The sequence below is a fragment of the Lepidochelys olivacea genome (genome assembly GCF_965140295.1).
Source record: "Lepidochelys olivacea isolate rLepOli2 genome assembly, chromosome: 13".
Lineage (NCBI taxonomy): Eukaryota > Metazoa > Chordata > Testudines > Cheloniidae > Lepidochelys > Lepidochelys olivacea.
Genome location: NC_140423.1, coordinates 17,577,598 through 17,593,520, shown reverse-complemented (window position 1 = coordinate 17,593,520; position 15,923 = coordinate 17,577,598). Strand labels below are relative to the sequence as shown.

The 15,923-nt window shown below is 40.8% G+C and overlaps 1 protein-coding gene across 7 annotated transcripts in view; it reads left to right on the top strand.

Moving 5' to 3' along the window:
- Window positions 1-15,325, top strand: part of STAU1 (staufen double-stranded RNA binding protein 1) — a gene marked incomplete at its 3' end in the record, with an annotated part of 52,750 nt that extends 37,425 nt beyond the window's left edge. For 2 of the 7 annotated variants that reach the window (XM_084645617.1, XM_084645615.1), the window contains exons 8-16: window positions 2,845-2,943; window positions 4,414-4,626; window positions 5,364-5,507; window positions 6,470-6,616; window positions 9,345-9,417; window positions 10,710-11,029; window positions 11,797-11,919; window positions 13,490-13,575; window positions 14,270-15,325. In XM_084645617.1, the coding sequence (XP_084501743.1) occupies window positions 2,845-2,943; window positions 4,414-4,626; window positions 5,364-5,507; window positions 6,470-6,616; window positions 9,345-9,417; window positions 10,710-11,029; window positions 11,797-11,919; window positions 13,490-13,575; window positions 14,270-14,357 (1,293 nt within the window). Of the gene's footprint in view, window positions 1-2,844; window positions 2,944-4,395; window positions 4,627-5,363; window positions 5,508-6,469; window positions 6,617-9,344; window positions 9,418-10,709; window positions 11,030-11,796; window positions 11,920-13,489; window positions 13,580-14,269 lie in introns of those variants that run through there. The other 5 variants (XM_084645616.1, XM_084645614.1, XM_084645620.1 and 2 more) reach the window with 4 other exon arrangements.
- Between the last annotated feature and the right edge of the window lie 598 nt (window positions 15,326-15,923).

Sequence of the window (15,923 nt, the reverse complement as noted above, 5' to 3'; positions counted from 1 at the left end):
CTCACCCAGACACCCAAGAACATGGTGGGTGGGGAGGCTATGGGGACCCACACAGTCAACCCCAGAGGATTGCACAAGCAGCAGAAAGCTGGCATATCCTAAATTTTGATTTGGTTTCTGGACTTGTCCGTCCCTCCTCCTTCACCCCCCCAACCCAATACCTCCTCTCCCCCATCTAGCTTCTGATTTCTCTCAATGTTTTGTGCAACAAATAATAAAGAACGCTTTTTAAACAATTGTGACTTTATTTCCTTTCATTCATATAGATAGATCTCTCTATCTTTACAGGGGTGAGGTAACTTTAAGAGGAACAAACACAACTCTTACACTGTACCCTGGCCAGTCATGAAACTGGCTTTCAAAGCTTCTCTGATGTGCAGCATGCCCTGCTGCGCTCTAATTGCCCTGTTGTCTGGCTGTGCGAAACTGGCTGCCAGACGAGTTGCCTCAGCCTCCCACCCCGCCATAAATGTCTCCCCCTTACTCTCACAGATATTGTGGAGCACACAACAAGCAGCAATTACAATTGGAATATTGGTTGTGATGAGATCTGAGTCAGTAAACTGCGCCAGCGTGCTTTCAAACGTCCAAGCGCACGTTCTACCACCATTCTGCACTTGCTCAGCCTATAGCTGAACTGCTTCTTATTACTGTCCAGGGTGCCTGTGTACGGCTTCATGAACCATGGCATTAAGGGGTAGGCTGGGTCCCCAAGGATAACTATAGGCTGTGCAACATCTCCAACAGTAATTTTCTGGTCTGGGAAGTAAGTTCCTTCCGGCAGCTGTTCAAACAGACCAGAGTTCCTGAAGATGCGAGCGTCATGCACCTTTCCCGGCCATCCCACGTTGATGTCGATGAAACATTCCTTGTGATCCACCAGTGCTTGCAGCACCATGGAAAAGTACCCCTTGCAGTTTATGTATTGACCGCCCCAGTGTTTCGAGGCCAAGATAGGGATATGCATTCCGTCTATCCCCCTGCCGCAGTTAGGGAACCCCAGCGCATTAAAGCCATCCACAATGGTCTGCACATTTCCCAAAGTCACTACCCTTGATAGCAGCTGGTCAATGATTGCATTGGCTGCTTGCTGCACAGCAGCCCCCACAGTAGATTTCCCTACTCCAAACTGATTCCCGACTGATGGGTAGCTGTTGGGCATTGCAAGCTTCCACAGGTCTAGGGCTACTTGCTTCTCAACTGTGAGGGCTGCTCTCATTTTGGTGTCTTTGCACTTCAGGGCAGGGGACAGCAAGTCACAAAGTTCCATGAAAGTGGCTCTACGCATATGAAAGTTTCTCAGCCACTGGGAATCATCCCATACCCACAACACTATGCGGTCCCACCACTCTGTGCTCATTTCCCGGGCCCAGAATCGTGTTCCACAGCATGAACCTGGCCCAACAGCACCATGGTCTCCCAATCGCCACATACCGTGCTGTCTGTGTCCATGTCCGCATCAGTATAGTAATCACGCTGTCGTTTCCTCGCCCAGTTTTGCAGGTACTGCACACGCTGCTGGATAATGCGCATTACAATGGTCAAAATTGCAGTGGAGCTCTGAGCGGGCTCCATGGCTATGGCGCCTGCAGGGGTAATCCTGGAAAAAGGGCGTGAAACGTAGGAGAGCAAAGTGGCAGCAGAAACTGTGCTGTTTGGTTCACGGTAGCCGAACAAAGGCTGAAAATGGTTGTCTACCGTGGCTTTCACGGAGGTGGGAGCCCAGGACAGACAACATGGAGAAGATCGGAAGCGTGGCAATAGCGGGAGAGCAGAGTTGGCGGCGGAAGCTGTGCTGCTCGGTTCACAATAGCCAATCAGAGTTGGCAGCGGAAGCATTCGATGAGAGAGAGTAGATAGTAGAGATTACATAGGAAGATAAGAGGAAATGAAAGGTGGATTCATAGTAGCAGGAGAGCAGCGGTGCACCGTCTGCTGAAAGCAGTATGGTGTCTGTACACCAAAAAGGCGCGAAACAATTGTCTGCCGTAGCTTTCTGACAACACGCACCCAGAAACACCCACGAGAATGTTTTTGCCCCATCATGCACTGGAGCTTAACCCAGAATTCCAATGGGTGTTGGGAACTGTGGGATAGCTACCCACAGTGCACCGCTCCGACATTCGATGCTAGCCTTGGTACTGTGAATGCAATCCGCCAAATTCACGCGCTTTAGTGGGGACATAGAAGACTGAATGTATAAAATAGCTTCCGAAAATTCGAATAGAATAATTTCGAAATGTCGTACTGTAGAGGTACCCTTAGACTCAGTCATTTAATTTTTAGGCATTTTGCGAGTGATGCATTGTAATTGCTTATGTTTCTGCAGTTAGAAATATGTGCAGAGCAAATGATTAAACAGAAGCATGTGGAGAACACGTGACTATCCCAGAAACTAATTAACCATCACTCATGAGAGTCCCACACTTGGAATTCAAATTTCTCCTGCCTTTTTTTCATCTGATACAGTCTTACAAATGTTAAATCAGCTTATGACACTACAGTGTTTCACAAGTGTATTTCAATTTGGAAACCGGTTAATTTAACACTTGAGTTTGTCTCAACACTTACAAAAATAGTTTTGAAGCTTATTGGCCTTTGTGGTGTATTTTTTTCCTTCCTTCAGTGGGCACTTGTGAATCTTATCAGGCTTTTACATAAAACCTGTTTTTCACTAAACAAGGTTCTTAAACTTACGTGTCTATACTATGTCTGGTGTATTGCACATTCTCATGAAAAGTGACAGTAAAGGTTAGACAACTTAAAGATTTATGGGTTCCATAAACTGGTTTGCTAACAAGTCAATTAGTGGGATCTTTATTTAAATAATTATGCTTCTTTTAGGTTAATGGAAAAGAACCAGATGATGAAAATCTCAATAAATCTGAAATAAGCCAAGTGTTTGAGATTGCACTTAAAAGGAACTTGCCTGTGAATTTTGAGGTATGTTTATTTTACAAGCTCTAGAGTTATTCTTTGTTAGAATATTAATTTAGTATACTAAGCTAAAATTATGTAAAGTGGCTCTGTTTTAGACAAATACAACAGACCTTTAAAGCTTCGTGTTAGTTCTGAATATGCTTTTATCTTAATGAATTTCAAGCTGATCATTCCAGGTCTATATAATTTAAAAAACAAATTCTACCACCCCAGAATTGGCACCCAATGCTAATTACTTCACATGTGAGTAGTTCTGTTGCAGGATAGGCCCTGTATGGTGCTTTTTGAAAATGAATCCTGAAAGGATCTTGCACGAAACTTTTTTTAATCACATCTATAGTTAGAACAATAAAAGCAGAGTTAAGAAGGGAAAGAGTTTAAAGTGTCCCTGTAAAGGCAAGTTACAGAAGCCTTTGCTTATTTGTGCACAGATGTGAGGGATAAACAAGGTGGGGAATCCCACAATCAGGTTCCCATTCCATATTACCCTAATCCTCAATCATCATGGGGTTACTGTTACTTTAAAATTGCTCTCCTGGCTTCAAGAACTGCCGAATCTTTGGCCTCATATGCATAAATTGTCCTGCCACTTCTCACTCTTGGTTCCCTCCTTGTCCATCTCTCCTTCAACTATTTGTTATATTAAATGAATACCTGCCAGAGGAATATCTTGTTGCACTAACACTTTAATTTATCGTATTGCTGTGATGTGCAGAAGACACAGTGAGTCTTCACATAAACACCTGAGTTCTTATGAGAGAAAATACAATTGCATATCACTGAATTGCTTTTAATCTGTTTTGTGAAACACTAGATTAATGACAGATCTGTTACATTTTCAATCCTCTGCTTGTCATACACTTGAGTTTAAATTTTTATTTATATTTGAGCTCTTTACTGTCAATTAATATGGGCCTTTGGTGTCTTTAAAGTGTGAGTAGAAATAGAGAATGTCTGTTCAAAGACCTAGTAAGTTGTAAGCAACAGTACCTCACATTTCTGCGATATGCTCTGTTTCTTTGAACTAAAATCACAGTAGACTCTAGACCTTAAATAATTACTCTTTACTGATCAAATTATTGTAATATGAACCATTTAAAGAGGTGATGTTAGTTGTGTGGAAATATACACCAAAAAAAGAGGAACACTCGTGTTTCCTGTTGAAAGGTAAAAACAGTAAATTAAATATGTGAATGATGTTTGTAGCATGTAAAGTCTACTTACAGCTTGCTGTACATAAACCTTTCCAGATATAAATATCTTAGCAAATTATGGATGGGTGGGTGATATATCCATTATACTTAGTGATGATGCATTTAAACAGCCACTACCTGGATTGTTTCAGGAATGCTGTTCCATGTGAGTGTTCCGCATTTGACAGTTTTTGTGAGTGAAGTTTGTTATAACCAGTGTGCCCTACCATTTTTAATAAGTGTTTATCACGCTTTCACTCAGTTTTTCCCTCTGAAACAGGTGACAAAGGAAAGTGGTCCTCCGCATATGAAGAGCTTTGTAACCAAGGTGTTCGTTGGAGAATTTATGGGTGAAGGTGAAGGAAAGAGCAAGAAGATCTCAAAGAAAAATGCTGCAATAGCGGTCCTAGAGGAACTGAAAAAACTGCCACCCCTCCCTATGGTTGAGAAAATGAAGCCACGAATCAAAAAGAAAACAAAATCAATAGTGAAGGTAAAAAAATACTTTATGGTGGACTCAAATTTAACTGCTGTAAAATGTCATAGGGTGAGGGACATTCCAAGCTGATTATAAATCACCTTTTCAAATGCTGCACCTAAACCAGCAGTCCCAAGCAGCAACTGAGATGTTAGTTAACCTGCATCCACTGTTAATGGAGCTCTGGCCTCGGTGCACTAAAGAGGAATTATGTTAGCTTTGCGAACAATGAGAAAACACATGGAAGTTGCATCCGATGAAGTGAGCTGTAGCTCACAAAAGCTTATGCTCAAATAAATTTGTTAGTCTCTAAGGTGCTACAAGTACTCCTGTTCTTTTTGCGGATACAGACTAACATGGCTGCTACTCTGAAACCTGACATAGAAGAATGTTTACCCTATAAACTACTAGTTTTATCTTATTTTCAAGCTTCTAAGGGCATTGCAGTTTGTCGATTAGTTTTAGTGGTGCCACTTCCCTCCGAGACTGTACTTTCAACACTAGTCTCCTAACATTCAAAATAAGCTGAACTTGTGACGCTTGCTGGTGGCAGGTTATCGAAGAACTAAGTTGGCTACTTCGTTTGGCTATTGGTATTGCTTTTTGTAGTGTTTCATAAAGCAGGTTTTGGTGTTTTTTAGAGAATCTAAAGCCCAGAGTTGAATGAATGAATTGGCACACTACATTTAGGATTACTGTACTCAAATATTCACAAGTGTCAGCTTATTTCTTCAACGTTATTTCCACCTTAGCTGCAAACAAGCCCAGAATATGGCCAAGGAATGAATCCCATTAGCAGACTTGCTCAGATACAGCAGGCCAAAAAAGAGAAGGAGCCAGAGTACATGCTCATCACAGAACGTGGTCTTCCAAGGCGCAGGGAGTTTGTTATGCAGGTTTGTATATTGATTTCAGATCTCTGGTTGCCTGGCTTTGATTTTTTATTTTTATTTTTTAGCTTAGGGTTACCAGACTTTACAACAATGATAAATGTAGCTAGCAGGATTGCACCCTTCATTCCGCTGACCTCATTAGGAAATATTTTCTCTGACTCCATTGGAGCAGGATAAGGACTCAAGACAGCAAATCTCTCCTATCTTGAGTCCTGTCAAAAAGCTGGATAGGTTGCTGGAACACTATCTCATACCTACATCATGCTCTAATTTTCTTTTTTTTTAGCAAAAATAAAACTAACATGAATTGCAAAGTGCTGCCGAATATGATAGTAGGTGCTTCATACATCTAAAATGTGGGCTTCATTGAAATGTAGCTCTGAGAATCCCTTGGCTTTTTTCACTAGTTTCCTTCTCCCATTAGAAGTGCTGTGGTCCAAAATCTCACTCTGCATTGCAAATTCCAGTAATTTGGTAGCATTTGTGACTGTAGGTATTCTGCTGATTTGTGGCTGATTAACTACCATCCCTCGGTAGTTAAAGTGCTTAAATGCTTTCCAGCCCTCTGTCTTTTATGCTGAGCAAGGCAGAAAACTATCACTATGTAAAAGGATGTGAATTCTTACTGCACTTCCATTGCACCAAGAAAGCTGCAGAATTCTGAGCCAATTACTTTAACTTGGTAACTTTTTGAATATAAATTTCTTGGCTTGACAGAGCATTTAAGCCAATGCCAAAGTGAGATCATGAAATACAGCTGATTATTGTACTTGTATGTGGCTTTGTGCTGGGGAGAAGAACGATCAATTATATCAAAAGACAAACTTGGTTAGGCCAATAAATCAATTCAGCTGATTCTCTGATCACTCAGACCATATTTGAGACAAATGGGCCACTAATGAGCATACACTGGTTTTACTTTTATAAGGATTTATTTGCTTTTTCTTTGTCCCTGTTTCTTCCAGGTGAAAGTTGGCATGCACACAGCTGAAGGAATGGGTACGAACAAGAAAGTGGCTAAACGCAATGCAGCTGAAAACATGCTGGAGCTTTTAGGTTTCAAAGTCCCCCAGCCTCAACCCCCAAAGCCAGCACTAAAGACAGAAGAGAAGGTAACACATTTTTAAATTACTACCACTTGGCATTTCAGCAAATGTTGAGTGAAATGATGACTGGCAGAGGTGCAGGGGGCAAGAGTATATCAAGTTCATACTTCCCACCGCAGCACATTTGACAAGAGGCAGCAGTAATCCAGCTACAATGCATTGAGTGAAAGGGAGTGCCAGTTAGTACTACCTGTTGGTATCAAGGCCCCAGTGAGTTTCTGAACAAGAGTATAATCATGGCCCTGTGCACTAGCCACTGAGTGCGGAGTAGTGTTGGGGCACATATAATACAGATCCTCCTGGGTCTTGACAGTACTATATCTGCTCTTGACATAATGTTGCTGGAGGACCATCTCTTCACGGAATGGGTCAGAGCTTCAATCATAGAATATCAGGGTTGGAAGGGACCTCAGGAGGTCATCTAGTCCAACCCCCTGCTCAAAGCAGGGCCAATCACCAACTAAATCATCCCAGCCAGGGCTTTGTCAAGCCTGACCTTAAAAACCTCTAAGGAAGGAGACTCCACCACCTCCCGAAGTAACCCATTCCAGTGCTTCACCACCCTCCTAGTGAAAAGGTTTTTATTTCCTAATATCCAACCTAAACCTCCCCCCTGCAACTTGAGACCATTACTCCTTGTTCTGTCATGTGGTACCACTGAGAACAGTCTAGAACAGGGGTAGGCAAACTTGTTTTGGCCTGAGGGCCACATCAGGATGCAAAATTGTATGGAGGGCCAGGTAGGGAAGGCTGTGCCTCCCCAAACAGCTTGGCCCCTTCCCACTTCCCGCCCCCGACTGCCTCCCTCAGAACCTCCGACCCATCCAACCCCCCTTGCTCCTTGTCCCCTCACCGTCCTGGGACCCCACACCTCAAACCGCCCCCCACCCCCGGAACCCTACCCCCATCCAACCCCCCTGTCCCCTGACTGCCCTAGCCACACCCGCGCCCCCTGACAGGTCACCTGGGACTCACATGGCTATCCAAATGCCCCCTGACCTCCACCCCATCCAACCAGCCCCCGGGACCTCCTGCCCCTTATCCAACTGCCACCTTCTTACTATGCAGCTCAGAGCAGCAGGAGCTCGCAGCCCAGCCGGAGCCAGCCATGCTGCCTGTGTGGCAGCTTGCCTGCAGGGGACGGGGGACAGCATGGGAGGAGCCGGGGTCTAGCCTCCCCAGCCGGGAGCTCAAGGGATGGACAGGACAGTCCTGTGGGCTGGATGTGGCCCGTGGGCCATAGTGCAGTGGTGGGCAAACTAAGTCCTTTTCTGCAGAACTGCTGCCTAGCCACTTGGTCCCTAGTCTGTGGCAGTGCATGGGATTCTTCTGTCCTAAGTGCAAGACTCTGCACTTGTCCTTGTTGAACCTCATCAGATTTCTTTTGGCCCAATCCTGTAATTTGTTTAGGTCCCTCTGTATCCGATCCCTACCCTCCAGCATATCTACCACTCCTCCCAGTTTAGTATCATCAGCAAACTTGCTGAGGGTGCAATCCACGCCATCCTCCAGATCATTAATGAAGATATTGAACAAAACTGGCCCCAGGACCGACCTTTGGGGCACTCCACTTGATACCGGCTGCCAACTAGACATGGAGCCATTGATCACTACCCATTGAGCCCGACGATCTAGCCAGCTTTCTATCCACCTTATAGCTTGTGATATTTAAAATCCTTGGTCTGAGGACCTAAGCTTCAGCAGGCTTATATCAGACCTCATGATAACATTATTTTTATGTAGCTTAATATTGGATTCTGTTGGGTACTTAAAACAATTGAAAAGTTTTTTCCCTTGGTTTATACATTTAGAAATTTGACTTCTACTGACTAATGATGCTTGAAATTAATAAGATATTTTTCTCCCTTTGTACACCAATGTTATCTATGTCATTACTGCTCTAGGAATAGTGATAACTACAGCTAAGATTTTGTCACGGTTATTTTTAGTAAAAGTCACTGACAGGTCACAGGCAATAAACAAAAATTCACGGAAGCTGTGACCCGTCTGTGACTTTTGCTGCTGCGACTCCATGGTGGCTGGGAGCTGCAGGGTTCTCCTCTTTCTCCCGTCCCCCGTCTCTCCTTCCCACCCACCCCCACCAAGGCTGTCCCTGGTCACTGGAACCCCAAAGAGGGCACCCTGAGGAGGCTGTCGCCTGTTGCTGGAACCCTGCCGGGGCCCTGCTGGCTGCCAGTTCCAGTCCCACAACCCCGGGGGCTGAAGCAGAAAATGTCATGGAGGTCTCTGGAAGTCAAGATTTGTAGAATGGACAGGGTCAAAACTTGGCTTAATTTGAAACCATGAATTAATGGATAGTTTTTTAAATAAATCCTTTCAGTTTACATTTACGATACAGTACCATACTTCCTTTTGAGAAGGCATAGTAATCTCAGGCAACTCATATGGCTGTGCAGTCAGCTTTAAAGATTCAGACTAAGCTTTATTATCTTCAGCCTAGGTTCACTTGAGCCCACTCAGTTTAACAGTACCAACCAAGAGTATCCAGTTCTGAGCTACAATGCTTTTCAGTAGCACTTACTCATAGACTAAATGTAGTCTTGCCTACCTAGTGTGTGTATGATTCACTTAATTTGTTTTGTTCTTGCATGGCTATGTAAAGATTAAGTTCTGGGTATGCAACTGGAATCCTTTTCTAAAGTTTTGTGACAATTGAACCACTTAGATCGTGAAATCTTTAAGGAAAAGTTATTGGTTTATGGGTTTTTTTTAGACACCAGTAAAGAAACCAGGCGATGGAAGAAAAGTAACCTTCTTTGAACCAGGCACTGAAGAAACTTCAGCTAGTAAGTGAAATGACTGAAATTAATTTGGCCCTTTATTTTATTATGGGTGTATGTTCGCAAGATATGTTTCTTTCTTGACTTGATTGCTGCACTTAGCCTGCTGTGTATATGGAGTACCAGATGAGCTTTCTTTAAGGAGCTGCCTTATTGCAAATAGTTCTGGTTCTGCTCGTCAGGTCTCAGATGAATGAGCATGGATTTGTGTGAATTAGTCCTTAAAAGTTTATTAATAGAGGGGCTTGATTGTGCCCCAAGTTACACCCATCTTCTGGCTATGAAACTTTATTTGCTTCCAAGATCATTTTCCTCGCTTGTGCTCTGACTTTGTCATCCCTTCCCTCATCCATTTCTAGTGTTCATCCTGTAGTCATGCCCTACCTAATTTATCTAATCTACCATGATGCTGACCCCTGCCTTTGATCTGCCACTGTACCCACCCCTCAGATACACCACCTCATATTCTCCCATGGTACTCCGTATGAGCCTCTGTCAGGGGATAAAGGGACAGAACTTCTGCAAAAGGTCACTACCTTATCCTCTTCGAAATCTCTTCTTAAATCTAACTTCTGCCATGGTGCCTACAAATAACTATTGGTTGACAACAGTTAGGCAGGCGGTGAGCTGTGACTTCTGCTTATTGTATGACATGCTTGCTTACTAACCTCATGTTCCTCCTCATGTGTTCTCCTCAACCTGCTGTGTCTTGTCATAACCTAGATTGTAAGCTGTCTTGGTCCGGGATTCTTTTTACCACCTGTACAGTGCTTAGCACAGTGAAGTCTGGTCATTGTGTGGTTCCCTATGCTGCTATTGTGATTCAGATAACATAGTAAAATAATGACAGGTGCATCCGATGAAGTGAGCTGTAGCTCACGAAAGCTTATGCTCAAATAAATTGGTTAGTCTCTAAGGTGCCACAAGTCCTCCTTTTCTTTTTATAGTAAAATAAGAGACCCTGATGTCAAAGGCCACCTGGAGTGTAGCTGCAGCAACGCAAGATAGCTCCACTGGAGAGGCTGTAGTCAGGGCACTTGGGGATAAAGGGGCACCTTTGGCAGAGACAGCCGTTGCATTGAATAATTCATTCAACGCAGCATTGCAAATACTACCCAGGGTGCAGTTGCACCCTTCCGAAACAGTGGAGATGAATCAAGCCCAGTAAGTGTGACTACTTTTGAAACACAACAAAAACTTGTAGATGTTTAGAGATTTATAAATTCTTAGGTGTATGCTGACCAGGCTCCCTTGATAAATGGCTAGAATCTATTTAATGTGTACCTCTCTCTCTTCAGGTAATAAAGATGATGAGTTTAGGATGCCTTATCTCAGCCATCAGCAGCTTCCTGCTGGAATTCTTCCCATGGTCCCAGAGGTTGCACAAGCTGTAGGAGCCAATCAAGGACATCACACCAAAGACTTCAACAGGGCAGCCCCTAATCCTGCCAAGGCTACAGTAACAGCCATGATTGCTAGAGAGCTGTTATATGGTGGTACATCTCCTACTGCTGAGACCATATTGAAGAATAACAACTCATCAGGCCACGTACCCCATGGACCACTCACTAGGCCCTCTGAACAGTTGGACTACCTTTCCGGTGTTCAGGGAATCCAGGTAAATGTTCAATCTGAGGTATAGCTGGAAAAATATTATATAGGGTTTACCATACTAGATTAGATGGCTATTTAATAAAATTCTCTCTGCCAATTGCTTCTGATTCTGAGAGTACTTAAGTTGCCCTCGGCTTCCTATTAATATTTTTCTCCAGCTGGAAAACCTTTTGAATTTTAGAGTTTTAGTATTTGAAATATGCATTTCTTTGATTCATGTCCTACCTTAATTCAGTGCTATTTCAAAGTCTATTTTTAAGAAATGGAATTAAGTTCCATTTTGTAAAGTGTTTCCTTAACGTGAGAATATATAGCCGACCAATACTGGCTGATCCAAATTTAAGTTTTTGAAAAATCCCTGGGTACTTTGACACTTGCTGTAGGCTACAAATTAGTCATCTTCCATATTTTCTTTAATCGGAATTTACATTTCAACTACTGCATTGCATTAATACAAACAAGAATTTCATGGATAAATTATACTATGAAGAATTTAAAATGGCAAGTACCCATGGTCGGAATAATGACAGCAACAGTAACTTTTATACAGCACCTTTCATCTAGGAGCTCTTATATGTGTTCAAGAATTATTACAGGTTCAAAGTTAGGCTTCAGAATAAATGGTTTTACTAGTTTTTATAAGAATCATTGTTCAATTAGATTGAACATGGTTTTGTGGTGAGGGCAGATACTACATAGTGGCTGGAATACATTTACTCTTATCACAGTTCATTGAGAATAACTGAAGCATTTTTCTTTTTTTTTCCTCAGGTGGAATACAAAGACTTTCCAAAAAATAACAAGAACGAGTTTGTATCTCTTATAAACTGTTCCTCTCAGCCACCACTGATCAGCCATGGAATTGGAAAGGATGTAGAATCTTGCCATGATATGGTATGACAACTATCACTGATTTACTATCTTCTTTGGTCTGCATTGAGCAAGGGGTGCAATTGATCATCCAAGACGTCATTTCACAGCCAAATATCTTTGCTGTGTAATTGGTTAATTTTTCTCCGACATGTTGCAAACCTCAGAAGCACTTAAATTGATTTACTCTATACTGATGTACTTCAGATGTAGAATTGATATTTAAAATGCTAAATACATGCTCACCGTTTTGGCCTATAAAATGTACTTGCTTTCTTATCTTGCTGTGATTAGTTAGCTTACGTGATCATTTAGTAAAGAAAATGTATAAAGTGAACTTTCAGAACATAAATACCTATTGATATTTTCTCATTGGGAACTGAAATACGCTTTTATCTGATTCTATTATAATTCTTCAGGCTAGACTTCCTGCTAAAAGTAAACCAAGATGAAAACAATGTCATTCCCATTAGATAGTACAAGACACTCTCAGATCTAGTAGGTTTTAAAAGGAGATTATCTCCTAGACTGTAAACTTTGAGGGAGAGACCTGGTTGTACCAGTCTGAAAGGTGTTTATATTGTTGGTAACATGCATCTAGTCTATTACAACTTTGAAAAAGTTTGTCATTCCTGGGCTGTTCAGTGGTGAATGGTGTTCTGACAGCCTCACATGGCAGCTTAACTCTTAAATATAATTTAAATCACACAAATATATTTTATCTTTATACTTGGATTATTTATAGGATATTTTATTATATTTTATAATCTTTTAAATTTTTCTAGAGATTTCTTTTTAACCTGACTTATGTCCTCACTTTGAAGTACTCATAGATATCTGCCCATCCTGTTCAAAGAAAGTATATAAGATTAGGCATACAAACAGATGTAACAGGAAAAGCTGTAAATTTGGAGAAGAAACTTTAAGACCAGCCTTATGAAATTATTTTACTGTCTCTTGCACGTGTTCATATATTTATCTTTAATTTATGCATATGACATAACTAACCTTTAAGGTTAATATTAAACCAAAAATAATTTAAAAAAAAAAGAGAGAGAGAATAGTCCAAAGCCTGATCCTAATCAAATTACTGAAAAATCTTTTTCAGTTCAGCCCAGAAGATGACATGTTTGTCACATAGTGACAAAACACCTATAGCCTGTTAAAGAGTAATCACACTGTACCTATATTTTCATCCAAATGTAACTTAGTAGCTCACTTTTCCGGCAAAGCATTTTCTGATTCTGTTCATTTTAACCATCTGTGCCTGGTATCAATATGGTTAGAAATAAATAATTGGTAATGACCTCTTTAATGACACAAGTAGCAGGCCAGTGGTGGTGGTCATGTTTGGCACTGTTGGATCCATTGTCCCCTCCCCTAAGAACAAATGCAGTAGGAAATCCAAAGCCACAGCATTCCACTGCTGTCTAGTGCTACAAAATGCTCTTACATGTTGAAACCTTCATCCTTCCTCAATACTAACTACACAGGAGGAAAATTAGACTTGGCTTTACTTTGATGCCTGGTTTCAAGTTGGCCTTTAGTCCTGTTTTCCCCCAAATGAACTAAAAGAAATGACTCTTCTCTTTAGGCTGCACTGAACATTTTAAAGTTGCTGTCTGAGTTGGACCAACAAAGTACAGAGATGCCACGACAAGGAAATGGACCAATGTCTGTGTGAGTGAAAGAAATTAATTCTGGCCAATATTTTTCCCTTGCAGTAAAGTAAAAGTGGCTGTGCCCTTTTAAGGACAGCCTTACCTCAGGCAAATAAAATGTTGTAAGGTTGGTTTGTTTTTGTCTTTGGCTTTTTTTGGCCAGGAGAGTTAAAATATCAAGCTATTATCTTGTTAAGGGTGAGAGAACAAGTTTTATGACTAAGCTTGGACATTTTTATGACAGGCCAAAGAAAAGTTATTGGGCTCAATATAGGGGTAATTGGGTGAAATGTAATGGCTCATGATATATACAGGTAGTCTAACTAGATCATCTGATTCTCTCTTCTGGTCTTATGCTCCATGAATCTATTACTCTTACCCACTTGCTTTAACAAATGTTTAGTAGTTCCTTTTTTCAGAGAGTCTTCTGAATATGTAACTATAAACAGAATATCCAGGTTAGCCAGCTTACTGTTGTCTAAATTGCCAATGGAATTGTAAACAAATTCCTTTGCTGCTCAAGAAGTTTGAGCTAATTAAATTATGGAACTGGCAGCACACTTTCTATCAACTCGGAAAAAACTTTATGGGAGCCTGTTGGTTCATGTGAACTCTTTTTTTCGTGGCAATATAAAATCCTCTGTGTCAAGACAGTTAGTGAAAATAGCGTTACAGGAGGATCCTCTGAGTAACGTGGTGTTTCTCATTTCTAGATGTGTGAAACAAGAAATGGAAAGTGACCCTCTCCTCAAACCGGCTAACTCAAACACTTTGGGACAAACACTGGACAGCACTGCCTGAAAAGGCTTTTGACTGGACCCAAACCTGAAAGCACCAGAGAAAATCAAATGCTTCCTATTAATGTAACCTAACCGTTTTAGAGTGCTACAGTCTTTCCAACCTACTGTAGTATCTAAATCATAACCGTTGCTTTTTCTTCAAAGTGATAAATTTTTAGTTTCATTATACTGTTTTGATTGAAATGACACTATAAATTTTTCCTTTAAAAGTTTCTTAATTGTATCTAGAACAATAGCACAGTTTAGAAACTTTGTCTTCGGAGACTGATGTTATCTGTGAACTAACTTGGGAAGATCATATCCATGTATGTGGTTATTTTGTTTTTACTGAAATAGCAAAGTTTCACTGGAAACAAATTGTGTGCCCTCCATTTAAAAAAAAAAAAAAGTCAAGGACTTCGGCAAACTTAACTTAATTCTTCAACGGTTGTATGAATTAAACATTTTAGGAATTTTAAACTTTGTTTGATTTTGGTTAATTTCTAGTTTTCTTGTGGGGGATGGGGGGACTTGAATGCAACAGGAGTTTAAATAATCTCTGATCTATGTTTTAAAGATTGTGTGTGTGTGTGTGTGTATATAGATATATATCTATGTATATCTATATATATATATAGAGAGAGAGATATATAGTGGCACACAACTCACTACATTACAGGATATGATCTCAGTGTAGTGCATATAAAACTGCAGATTGATTTTCCTTGAGTGCTTTATACTGTTTAATTACATCTCCATGTAGGGCTGAAAAAAATTACCTATGTTTATATATAAACTGTGTTGCTTTTGATGTTGTGTTATTGCACACAAATCTGTGTGCAATAAGTTTTTTGCATATGGTCCAGGTAAAGCACGATAGCCTTGCAAGTTAAGTACTGCTTCAGTTCATTGTTTACGCTGGAATTTTTTCTCCCCATGGAATGTAAGTAAAACGTAGTGTTTGTCACCAATAAATGGTAATACTAAAAATTTTTTGGTTAATTTATTCTTGTATGCCATTACTGGGGCTCCTTTTTGATAGGATTTGTAATGCTTGTGATATAGTACGGGCTGTAATGTAAAACTATGAAGTAACTGTACAATGGTTAATCAATAACCTATAAATAACTACTTTTTAGTAATGTGGAGGTTGTGACAAACTGGCTAGGTCAAGGAAATTCAAAAGTAATATGGGTACGCTCTCTGTCTTTGGTGCCACAATGTCTAGCTTAAATACATTAATGGGAGCCTTACAAAATTATAACATGATTTTGAAAAGCAACATGGCACAGCAGGTTGAAATGATATCAATACTTAGATCTCTACTTTTAAGTTTTCTTGCTTGCTTGTAATTTGTGTCATAATCTTAGCTTTGCACAGAGTAATTTTTGGGGGGTACTACTTAAACACCCAAAACCTTCCCTCTAGCAGCAAGAATTGGCACCATAGACTGACACATAACAGTGTAACATTTGGATGTGAACTACCTTAAATGTATATTTAACTGGTAACCTGTAGCAGCTCTTCCTAAATATCCACATGCAGTATGTGAAGTAAATGTTCTTCTGAAAAGCAGTTACTGCACATG